Consider the following 13,666-nt stretch of genomic DNA (forward strand, 5'->3'; position numbering starts at 1 on the left):
GAAAGCAAAACCAGCTAAGAATGTTGAAAATAATTATCAACCTTTCCTTCTTACCATAATGGCTACATTTTTCCTTTTTATAACACCAAGTTTAATAAACCATTTTCAATCAAAAAGAACCAAGTCTGAGCTATAAATAATATTGTTCTTATTCAAGTATCAAGCATTGACTCTGTCCTTTTTAAGTATATGTAAAATTTACTTCATGAAGGACCATTCATCAAACACAAAGTTAATAAAAACCAGTAAGTTTTCTAAAACTGCTAAAGTTTAGTATAGTTTTTATTTCATGAAAATGCAAGGATATCTATTTATTGAGAGAGAGAGAGAGAGAGAGAGAGAGAGAGAGAGAGAGAGAGAGAGAGAGAAAGAGAGAGAGAGAGAGAGAGAGAAAACAAAACATTGATGTGAGAGAGAAATATCAATCAGTTGCACTAAAACTGGGGATCAAACCTGCAACCTGGATATATGCCCTGACAGGAAAAAGAGCCCACACCTTTTGGTGTAAGGGACAACCAACCAAGCCACACTAGCCAGGGGAGGATATATACTTTCTATTGATAAACTATTTTTCTTCACTATTATTTATGGAGAGTAATTTTTATATGAATTAATTATTGGAATTCAGAGATCAATATCATTTTTCCATTTTCATACACATACCTACCAAGGCCTTAACTAAATAAATATTAAGTAAACCAACAGTCAAATGACTACAATTATATTCAGTCAATAGAACACAGTGAGTATTATCCAGATGTTTTTCAACCCACAGGTAACAGCTCCTCGGAAGTCACAAATAAAGAAGGAAAATAACATTTAGAAATTAAGTTGACCTTTATATGTAACAAAATATACACTTCATATACATTCCCTTTAGTTAAAATTAGTAGAAGTAGGCAGCAAAAATTCTTCAATTTTACTGTATAATTTTTTAAATTATTTACGTAAAAAAGAATTGAGAATTCCAAATTAGATACACATAAGGTAGACAGCCCCTGGGCCTCATGAAATGTCATCTACCATCATTATAAAGGTCAACTTTTAATTAGATTTACCAGAACTGACTTCTGATAATTCATTCAATTATAAAAATGAAACTATGACAGACAGTTTTTGTATTTATTGTTAACTACCACCAGAATTATAAATGACTTTCCCAATCTCCTCATCCTAATACAAGAACAGCTTCTTACCCTCCCAGGGGACTGGTTCCCTCCTCTACAGTCTCATTCCTATCGGCCCAGTCTACATGGAAAGTGGCACTGAGAGACTTAGTCCAACTTCTGATACTATGGCAGGTATTTTTCTTAGAATAACCCTCACCAAGTGGCATCAGCCTAGAAAAAAGCCACTACCTCTACCCTCCAGTATCCCACTCTCCCAGCCCTCTGGAATTCTGCTCACCCCATCGTGGATTTTAAGCCCTGGTGAGGAGTCACCAACATAGGCTGGGGCTATAGCAAGAAACCAGAAAAACCTCAAATAACCAATCATTAAGGCACCTTAAAGAACTAGAAAAAGAATAACAAGCAAAACCCAGAGTAAGTAGAAAGAAATAATAAATAACAGAGTAAGCCTGACCAGTGTGGCTCAGTGGTTGAGTATTAACCCATGAATGAAAACGTCACAGTCCAATTCCCAAGCAGGGCGCATGCCTAGTTTGTGAGCCTGATCCCCAGCAGGGGGTGTGCAAGAGGAAGTCAATGGATAGTTCTCTCTCATCACTGATGTTTCTATCTCTCCCTCTACCTTCTTCCTTTCTCTGAAATCAATAAAAATTAAACAAAAAAAGGCATTAAAAATCAGAGTGAAATAAATAAGTAACATAGACTAAAAACACAATACTGTACAAAAATAAATTAAGCCAAAACCAGTTTGGCTCAGTGGATGGAGTGTCGGCCTGCAGACTGTAAGGTCCCAGGTTTGATTCTGGTCAAGGGCATGTACCTTGGTTGCGGGCACATCCCCAGTGGGGGGTGTGCAAGAGGCAGCTGATCAATGATTCTCTCTCATCGATGTTCCTAACTCTCTATCCCTCTCTCTTCCTCTCTGTAAAAAAATCAATAAAATATATTAAATAAATAAATAAATAAATATAAATTAAGAGCTGATTCTATGAAAAGATAAACAAGATTGATGAAACTTTAGCCAGAGTCATCAAGAAACAAAGATAAAGAGCCCAAATAAATAAAATCAGAAATAAAGGAGGAGAAGTAACAACTGACATCACAGAAATACAAAACATAGCAACAAAATACTAGGAACTACCATATGCCAACAAATTGGAAAACCTAGATGAAATGAACAAATTCCTAGAAACATACAGTCTTCCAAAAGTAAATCAGAAAGAATCTGAAAACCTGAATAGACCAATAACAACTAATGAAATTGAAGCAGTAGTAAAATAATAATAAATAAAAACTCCCAGCAAACCAAAGTCCTGGATTGGATGGCTTCATAGGCAAATTTTACACAAACATTTAAAGAGGAACTAACACCTATCTGCTTCAAACTATTCCAAAAAATTCAAAAGTAGGGAAGATTTCAAGCTCTTTTACAAGGGCTGCATTATCCTAATTCCAAAACCAGATAAAAACAGTGCAAAGAAAAAATAATTATAGGCCAATATCCCTGATGAACATAGATGCTAAAATTCTCAACACAATATTAGCAAACCAGACCCAACAATACATTAAAAAGATCATACACCATGATCAAGTAGGATTTATTCTGGAGATGCTAGACTAATAAAATATTAACAAATCAATGAATGTGATACATCACATAAACAAAATGAAAGATAAAATCACATGATCTCGTCACAAGATGCAGAAAAATCATTTGATAAAATCCAGCACCCTTTTATGATAAAAACTCTCAGCAAAATACAAATATAGGGGTCATATCTCCACATAATAAATGTCATATATGTCAAACCTACAGCCAACATCATACTTAATGGGCAAAAACTAAAAGTGTTTCCCTCAAAGTTAGGAACAAGACAGGTATGTCTGCTTTCACCACTCCTACTCAACATAGTATAGGAAGTCCTAGCCAATGCAATCAGACAAGAGGGATAAATAAAAGGCATTCAAATTGGGGAGAGAAAAAAAAAAGAAGTAAAACTGTAGCAGAATACAAAATTAATACCCAGAAATTATGGGCATTTTTATATACCAACTAGAGGCCCAATGCATGAAATTCATGCAAAAGTAGGCCTTCCTTCCCCTAGCTGCTGGCACTGGCTTCCCTCTGGCACCTGGGATTTGGGCTCCCCTCTGGCACCTGGGACCCAGGCTTCCCTCATAGCCCCAGCTTTGTCCTTTCTAATTTTTACTAATTAGTCTGGTCTAATTAGCATATTATGCTTTTATTATTATTGATAATGAACTAACAAAAAAAGTAACTAAGAGAGCAATCCCACTTACTATTGCAACAACAAAAAATAAAGTACCTATGAATAAACTTAACTAAGGAAGAAAATGACCAGTACTCAGAAAACTATAGAACATTGAAAAACAGAAATAGAGGAAATACAAACAAGAGGAAGGTACTGTTCATGGATTGAAAGAATTAACAAAATAAAAAGTCCATACTACCTAAAGCAATCTATAGATTCAATGCAATTCCTATTAATTAAATACCATTGGCCTATTCTAGGTTTATATAGAATCAAAAAAGACGCTGAATAGCCTCAGCAATCTTAAAAGAGAAGAGCAAAATTAGAGGATATCAAACTATACTCTAAAGCAGGGGTCTTCAAACTACGGCCCGCGGGCCACATGCAGCCCCCAGGGGAGTCTGATCCTGCCCGCCAGGTTTTTTGGGCAGTGAGCGCAGCCAAGGTGTTACAGTAGGAATTAGTAGTTCATATAGTCCGGCCCTCCAGCTCTCTGAGGGACCGTGATCTGGCCCCCACTTTAAAAAGTTTGAGGACCCCTGCTCTAAAGGCATTGTAATCAAAGCAGCCTGGTACTGGCACAGAACAGATATATTGACCAATGGGACAGAACAGAGAGCCCAGAGATCAACCGGCAACTTTATGGATAATTAATATTTGACAAAGAAGGCAAGAGCATATAATGGAGTAAAAACAGTTTCATCAAAAAATGATGTTGGGCTGAAACCGGTTTGGCTCAGTGGATAGAGCTTCGGCCTGCGGACCGAAAGGTCCCGGGTTCGATTCTGGTCAAGGGCATGTACCTTGGTTGCAGGCACATCCCCAATTGGGGGTGTGCAGGAGGCAGCTGATTGATGAATCTCTCTCATTAATGTTTCTAGCTTTCTATCCCTCTCTCTTCCTCTCTGTAAAAAATCAATAAAATATATTTTTAAAAAATGATATTGAGAAAATTGGACAGGTACATGCAAAAAAAATGAAATTAGACCACCAACTTACAGCATACACAAGAATAAACCCAAAATGATTGAATACTTAACTATAAATCATAAAACCATAAAAATCCTAGAAGAAAACATAGGCAATAAAATCTCAGACATCTTGCATAATAATATTGTTATCCATATATCTCCTAGGGCAAAGGAAACAAAGGAAAAAATAAACAAATGGACTACATCAAACTAGAGAGCTTCTTCATAGCAAAATGAACCATCATCAAAATGAAAGGGAACCCACTGCATGAGAGAACATATTTGCCAATGATACAGCTGAAAAGGGGTTCATTTCAAAAATATATGAAGAATTTATACAACTCAATAACAGGAAGACAAATAATTTAGTAAATCAACAAACAACAAGTGCTAATGAGATGCAGATACAAAGAAAACCATGTGCACTTTTTGTGAGAATGCAAAATGGTACAGCCACTATAGAAAGCAGTATGGAGATTGCTCAAAATATTTAAAATGGAAGTACCCTTTGATGCAGTGACCCCACTTCTAGGAATACATCCTAAGAATCCCAAAACACCAATCAGAAAGAATAGTTACACCCTTATGTTCATATCAGCTTAATTTACAATAGCCAAGATCTGAAACCAGCTCAAGTTACCATCAATAGAGGAATGGATAAAAAAAGTTATGGTACATTTACACAATAGAATACTATGTGGCTATAGAGAAGGAACTCTTACCCACTGCCACAGCATGGATTTACCTGCAGATTATATGCTAAGCAAAATAAGCCAATCAGAGAAAGATAAATACCATATAATCTCACGAGTAAGTGGAATCTAATGAACAAAATAAACTGATGAACAAAACAGAACCAGAATCATGTATACATAGAACAGTCTGACAGAGGTCAGAGGGGAGAAGTGAAAGGGTATTGAATAAAAGAAGGTGAAGAGAGCAGTCAAAGGATATATACATAGCCCATAGGCACAGACAACAAAATGGTGAAAGCCAGGGGAGGAGTGGCAGGGATTAGGGGAAGTGGGTAAAGTTTGGGGGAAATGGGAGCTAGCTATAATAGTGTCAACAATAAAAATAAATAAATTTTAAATTAAATAAAAAACACTACATTACAAGATTATTTTTTTTTTATATATTTCTGCAAAATGAGAGACTTTCTATGAATCTCACATGTGGAAAGAAACCTTATGATGTTTTTTCCTGGCTGCCTTTTTTCCCAAATGTAGCTTTGAGACTGTCATTCCTAAAACTGGTTTTGATCTTCCCCAAAGAAGAGTTGTAATAGTAATATTAGCAATAGTAGTAGGAGTACTTTCATAGTATGATAGTTATTTATTCCTAAGTGCTGCTATCTATGAGAGGAAAACGTATTACATTTATATAATTCCAATAAAAAACTACATAAAAGAACCCTAATTTCTCATCCTCAGCTATAGGAAAACAACATTTACATTTTTCTCTTTAGTATTTCTTCACTTACACAAGCCTTAAGATGGATTGTTCACTATGAAATGCTATAAAATGATTTGTCATAATATATCTTATGCATTCATTAAAATATCACTACATGACCTATGATTCACACAATGTAAATATACCTGTCCTTGGCATGTTAGAGTAGGTACAGGAATAATTAAATAAACAAATCATCCTTCTTTACTATCCATTTTAAAAGTCTTTTTATGGCAAATTGAATTAATCTTTAGCCAAAGCCAGCCCATTAGAATTGGAAAGTTAACCATTTTTTCATTACTCAGCCTATAATTCACAAGTGAATAAAACTTATATCTCCTTCAAAATATTTTTCTGTGATTGTGGTACAGGTGAAATTGTCTCCAAAAATATAATTCTGAACTATAAATTAGAATGATGTATTCTCTCCCAAGTTCCAGCAAAGAACAAAATTCTTTGATCAACAGGCTTAGTGAAAAATAATACAAGGACCTAGTCACAGTAAACAGATCATCCTATATGCAACTACATTCAAAAACCTGTCTGTATGAATCTTTATAGCAGCTCTATTAGTTATTGCAAAACACTGAGGAGAATCAAGTATCCTCCAATTGGTGAGTGGCTGAACAAACTTTGGTATACCCATGCAATGGACCACTACTCAGAATAAAAAGGAATGAACTACTGATACATGTCACATTCTGAATGGACCTCAAGGGCTTTATGCTTAGTAAAAATTCAATCTCATAAATTTACAAGCTATCTGATTCCATTTATATAACTTTCTCAAAATGGCAAAATTATAGAGATAAAGAACTGGAGAAGGATAGAGAGATGGATGACACTACAAAGGGATAGCCTGAGAGAAAATGAGAATCTATACCTGGAACAAAACTACACATACACACACATGAGTGCAAGTTAACAATGGTAAAAAGTAAATAACGTCTATAGACTAGTTAATAATAATGTATCAATGTCAATTTCCTGGTTTCGATATTGTATTATAGTTATACTAGAGGCCCAGTGCATGAATTCATGCATGGGTGGGATCTGGCTGGCCTGCCCCAATTAAGGCCAGTCGAGCCAGGCCAGTTGGGTGGAGGGGACATGGGAGGTTGGCCAGCAGGTGCCGCCCAGATCAAGGTGGGCAGGGCTGGCCAGGAGGAGGGGCCACAGGTGGTTGGCTAGCTGGTCCCGCCCCCTGGTCAAACTCCCAGTCAAGGGGACAATTTTCATATTAGCTTTTTATTGTATAGGATTGCATAGGATGATATTACCTTGGGAGAAGGCTTATACAGGTGAAGGTGAAAGGTAGAAAGGATTCTTTGTACTATTTTTATAATTTCCTATAATTATTTCAACATAAAAGTTTAAGCAAACAAAAGATGGCCGTTGGTACAAGAACCTGAATTTGAATTTGTGCTACTCTCCTGTGTACCCTACTGCCTACAAAATGTTTCATTAAAATATATCAAATATGCATTGTTTCCTACAGAGAAGAATATAATATATAAAAGGCTCATCTGCATTACATTTAAAGAAATCTAAGGAAATTCAAAACATTTTATTAGGAAAATATTAAGACACTGAATTATTTGATTCATGGCAACTGAGCTCAGGCATTCCAATGTACTAATAATACGGACATGGAAAGAGAACATTGGGAGTTGGATAGAAGTGATGACTGGGCTGCTCTGGCACCTTGGCGATAGATACTGCCTCTCTTTCCTTTTCACTAGAGGCAGCCCATAGGTCTCCTGCCATGTTATCTTGTTCACTGGGAAGGTTAACAGCTGTTCCTTTCCCTACACACTAGGCAGACAAACTGCACAGCAGAAAGCTATAAATAGTCATTACACTGTACATTTGGCATCTCTTTTCCATCTACCCTGATGAGGTTTCCTTGTGAGATATAGAACATGGCCAAATTATAATCATCACAGCCAGAGAGATGAGCTAAAACGTGCCAAATGGTTTTTGGGACAGAGTGAAAGTTGCTTTCTGGCTTCATATTGATTCATTAAAACATTGTACACTAGGTTTGTGTCAACTACAAAAAATTACACATACTTTATAGGCCATGACAAAGAATCGAAATAGTGATGAAATGTTTTCATGTTAGTGATGTTTTCCTGTTTCACACCATTTTATTTTATTTCAATAAAAAATACTAGTAAAAAGTATTTTTTATTATTTATAAATCATTTTTTAAAAATCAGAGCCAATCTGGTTCATTGTATCAAGCCCCCAGTGCTGAATGTGTTATTAGTCAGAAGTGCTACAAATTCAATTGCTTGTAGTTCATTTCAACAATATCAAGTGTTTATTAAGAACATAAGAGAAGGATATTGCTATAGGAAGTAACATAAAAATGGAAAGATACCAGTCTGCAGTCTCAAGAGGGAGATAAATAGGTTTATATTTAACAAAACCCAAGAATTACTGCTATTATTAAGTGTGCTAACATGGCAATTCAATATTATGCAATAATAAGAGACAACTCATGAAAAGTGGTCTTCAGGTATTTAAGAAGAAACTACATGTAATCAGTTGTGCTTCACAGAAAAAAATTAGAATCAATGGCTAAAAATTACAAGAATATATAGAAAGTTTGTTGTACACACACACACACACACACACACACACACGAGTTTTTAAAGATCTTGAGACTATCATACTAAGTGAAATAAGTCAGACAGAAAATGGTTATGAACAGAGACTTAATTTGGGATGGTAAACATACAATACAATGTACAGATGATATAAAAGCGTGCAACTGAAACTGTATATTTATTTAATATTTGTTAACAAGTGTCACCCCAATAAATTCAATAAAAAGGAAAACAAAGAAATAAGACAGAAAAAGTCAAGAACCATATGATTTTACTCTTATGTGGGATCTGAAACTGAAAGAAACAAATGAACAAACAAAAACACATAGATGCAGATAACAGCATGGCAGTTACAAGAGGGAAGTGGATGAATATTAAAGGGTAAAGGGAATCAAATATATGGTAACAGAAAAATATTTTGTGTGGTAAACACAATATGCAAACGATGTACCATAGAACTGTATACTTGATACCTATATAATATTTTTAATCCTCACTCAAAGATATGTTTATTAATTTTTAGAGAGAGGAAGGAGGAAAGAGAAAGTGAGAGAGAGAAACATCAACTGGTTGCCTCTCATATGCAGCCCCATGGAGATCAAACACACAACCTAGGTATGTGCCCTAATCAAGAATCACACCCACAACCTTTATGGTGTAAAGAATGATGCTCCAACAAACTGAGCCTTCCAGCTGATGGGGAAACCTATCTAATCTTATTAACCAATGTCACCACAATAAGTTTTTAAAAATAGATAAATATTTTTAAATTAAAGCTCACATTTATAGAATTAACAGCATAATAAACCACTGACAACTTAATAACTACAGTGGTATCTGATTAAACCTTTGTACTGAAGAAGAGTTTATGAGACCTTCCAAGGACATGTCTCCTCCAGAGGCCCCACAGACCAGGGAAAGGCATCTTGATACCCAGACAACAAATGAACAGTCTACGAAAACTAGATATAAGGGAGACATGTAACCTGCAAGATAATCTGAAGATGGAATTCTATCCAAAGGAAGTGATTCATAAATCACCAGAAAGATCCTCTCTCTTTTGAGAGGAAGCAGATGAGAAAGGAAGTACAGAGGTATCAGAAGAAGAGAAAGTGAAAAACTGAGCTCTAATCATGGCAAAGCAGATATAGTACAAATGACTGACAGCCAACTCTGAGGGAAGAATAAGTTGGCTAGGCTTCCAGACTTCCTGCTAAGCTGCCAGAACCACGCTGTATGGTGAACAATGTTACAGTTCTTCATGACACCCTTTTATTTACCTATCAAGGCATGTTCCTACTATACTGTGTGAATTTATTCATTATCAGAGAGAACCTTAAGACAAACTTGAACTTTACCTGAATCCTGTATCCCTGGAAAACAGGAACATTCAAGAAATTCACACACACACACACACACACACACACACACACACACACACACACCCTCACACACAGACTCTTTCTTATATAAGTTAGATAAACTCATGGACAACCCCCTGTGACCCATGACAAAACCAAGGCATAGACTCTACAAATTTCCATTCTTTAACTCATAAATGATTAGCTGAACTATTTGTCCCCATCAACCATTCTGGATGTCCCCATCAATGCCTAGATTTGATCAAATTTTAGTCAGGTTTAGTCCTCTGAGTTTTGACCCACTCTTGAAAATGGAAGGTGAACAGTCCCTACTTGATGACCCCTCTCAAGAATCGGTTGACCTCAGGGGAAAACATTCCCTGATCCACTGTCTGATCATGCTACAAATTTACCCCCTTGCTCCACACCCAATTATTTTTAGCCTATTTAGCCTATTCATTCTTCTCGGGGGGGGGGGGGGAACTATTTTGCTTGACCTTTAAGGTGTTTATAGACCTCAGAGTTGAAGTGGTTCTTCCTATTGCAATAGTCATCCTTCTCTGATTGCAACAGTCCTCTTCTCTTATTGAAATCATCTTTTTAAATAAAGCCAACATATATTTTTAAGGATACACAACTTTTACATATTTCTCGATATATAGTCACATAATAAAATACATGGGAGATCCAGACCACCATATACTGTTATTTTTCAGTGTTCAAATGTGAAAATGTCTTAGGTAATTGATTATTAAAGTAAAATAAATCATTCATGACTAACATGAAAAGTTGAAACCAAATAACTGAGGTTTGGAAATCACAGAAAAAAACTTCTTTACATTTATTTTTGTATAGTATAATTCAATCATGTCTTTATAACCTATTATTTGTTTAAAAGCTTAATAAACTTGTTTTTATGTTGGCCAATTGTTACCTCAAGCATAAAACCAGCAGTAATACAGCTGCTAAATTTCTTTCCAAAGAACTTTCTGTGAAATCGGTTACCTTTCCATTGCTCCAGTATCCTCTTCTCTACTATGTAGAGTCAGCACATTAACTATAGCACATACACAAAAATAAATCCTTAAGCAGAAAAATACATATGACATTTCTATACCAGAAAAGATATCTTTTTCTACAATATTAATATTCCTGTTTTTAAATATATATTTTTAAATAAGAAATACTTGTATAACAAATACATTTTTTTAAAAATCAACTACTCACCCGCATTGACTATAGCATCTACCTCTAGCAATGTGATGTCACCTCTATAGAGAGAAACTTTTTCACTCAAATTTTTCTTCACTTGTGATGTTTCCTGAGTATTTTCTTCTGTAATAAAAAAGAAATATATATTAATAGTAATATTCTTAATTAATTTAATAAATACAATTTTGATAGAAAGCCAATATGAGTCACACTCTATTTATATTAGACAAGTGAAAATAAATGTGTAAGTTATCAGGGGTGTGGCTTATTTTCCACATATTGAATATTCCTAAATACAAATGTGGTATCATGTATATAATAAGCACTCAATAAATGTAGGCATGTTATATTGGTCAACCAAAAAATCAATGTTTATTATTGTTATTAAAATGTCAATTTTGAAATAAAATTATGTATCACCAGTTTTACAAGGAGATATGAAAAATATGCACAAATACCAAGACAAAATAATTTCTACAGTGAATTAGTTTATTTCTATTTTGTTCAGTTACCTAAAAGACATTATTGAAAATAATATTTACTCAGAACAAAAACATTTAGGTTCAGCTCTTTGCTACTTCTAACAAGCCATCTCTCAGAATGAAATAGATTAAGAATATTTGAATGTGTAAAACTACTCATTTCTTAAATTATATTAACCTTTGACTCTAGAAGGCACTGCTAGATTTAAAAGAGAAATAGCTCTGTCCTGCACACAACATCCAGCAAGGTAGTATAATTAAAAGTTAAAAATTACATTTTTAAATGTTTTAGAGAAATAATATAACCTGCATTTTAAAAGCTGACATTTTAAAATGTTTTAGAGAAATAATATAACCTGCATTTTCTTTTAAACAAATAGTAGTTAAGACATAAACAAAGCTATATGAAATTAAAATACAATGAAATGTTATGCTTTAAAAGCTTTTTAAGATATCTCTCAAAAAACTGATTTATGGACTCCAATTTTTTAAAATATTCATGATTTGTGCAAATCTTTCAATGGGGATGATAATGCTATTAATTCACTATGATACTCTCAGATGAGCATACAATTTGAGATATCTGAGTGATTAGATGTGACATGTTATGTCACTTGTATTGTCTTTGGGCCCCAGTAACCAAAGAAAAAATTGTTTTCAATCAAGTATCAATATATTTATTATTGTTGTTGTCATTTCTATTCTTTATCAGTGAAAGAGATTGGACTTTTTGTGCTCTTACCAAGCTGCCAGTGACTGGCTCAAAGACTTTGAGCCAGAAGATCTTGAATTCCACATCCAATCAATTTCGATTCTTACTACTTTTTACCAAATTAAAAAGACCTATTTCCAATTAAAGATTGTTGGGTGACAATAAATACTTGCTGGCTTTGACAAAAATTTCTGGATATTCGGACTATTTGAATCTAGACATTTAAAGATCTCTCGGTGAAATGAGGTTCAGAATTCCATCAGGCATTAATTTGAAAAGCATCTCCTAAATGAAAGTGGAAGGTTAATTGTTTAAACTTGGGTGAAAGAGTTAAGGATTACTAATCCATCCTCTAGTTGCATTTTTTTTTAAGAGAGAGAGAGGAAGAGGAGGGAGGAAGAGATAGAGACAGAGAGAAAATACAGAAACATTGATTTGTTATTCCCCTTATTTATGCATTCATGGGAGAATCTTGTATGTGTCCTTGTTATTGGTGGGAGCTCTCTTTGTCTCCATCCATTGTTGCTGGAAGTGAGCTTCTTGCGATGTCGTGAGAAAAAGAATTTTCTCAGATTCATATAGGAGAAAAAAATATTGTTAAAAGCTTTATTTCTGTGTGATCAAACCCCTTAGTTTCCAAGGTCCTGTTTCACTCTGCCCCTCCAAAGAAAAAGTCTCATTTTGCTTTCAGTAGAGCTAGGATTAAAGCCTAAATGTCCGGAATTTCCATTCCATGTCTTCATAGCCTAATCCAGCATCAGACTAGCTTAGTTTGTATTCCTAGCTATAGTCCATCAGTCTATTGCACTCTGAACCTCAATTCACTGAGAGGTCTTTAAATGTCTAGATTCTAATAGTCCCTCCAGGACCAGATGGCTATCGAGGGAACATGGGTAGGAGCAAAGCCAGATGAACAGAGAGTCGAGAGCCAAAGAGAGAGAGAGAGCCAAAACCGGTTTGGCTCAATGGATAGAGCGTCGGCTTGGGGACTGAAGGGTCCCAGGTTCGATTCCGGTTAAGGGCATGTACCTTGGTTGCAGGCATATCCCCAGTAGGGGGTGTGCAAGAGGCAGCTGATCGATGACTCTCTCTCATCGATGTTTCTAACTCTCTATCTCTCTCCCTTCCTCTCTGTACAAAATCAATAAAATATATATTTAAAAGAGAGAGAGAGAGAGAGAGAGAGAGAGAGAGAGAGAGAGAGAGAGAGAGAGAGAGAGGGAGAGAGAGAGAGAGAGCTCCTTCCTCCGGGAGGTTACATATTCCCAAATTTTTGGAGGCTTGCAGTGACCCCACCCACTCTGGCGAATGATTTCTGTCCCAGATTAGACTAAGAGGCAACTTCCTTACATCACCCCAACTTTACTGAGCAAGTGTCCATCTTACCCTTCCCCAGTGATCTCCAGGGACTGGTGCTTCCCTAGAGAGAATGAAATTGTAGCTTCCTGGTGACGC

General features: G+C 35.4%; 1 protein-coding gene across 1 annotated transcript in view; it reads right to left on the minus strand.

Moving 5' to 3' along the window:
- The window catches only part of MACROD2 (mono-ADP ribosylhydrolase 2), a 1,842,294-nt gene that overhangs the window by 1,760,680 nt on the left and 67,948 nt on the right, over positions 1–13,666 (minus strand). The window contains exon 3 of the mRNA XM_084887643.1: positions 11,033–11,140. Coding sequence (XP_084743769.1) covers positions 11,033–11,140 — 108 coding nt within the window. The remainder of the gene's footprint in view (positions 1–11,032; positions 11,141–13,666) is intronic.

This window comes from Pipistrellus hanaki (genome assembly GCF_964339955.1).
Source record: "Pipistrellus hanaki genome assembly, chromosome: 6".
Classification (NCBI taxonomy): domain Eukaryota; kingdom Metazoa; phylum Chordata; class Mammalia; order Chiroptera; family Vespertilionidae; genus Pipistrellus; species Pipistrellus hanaki.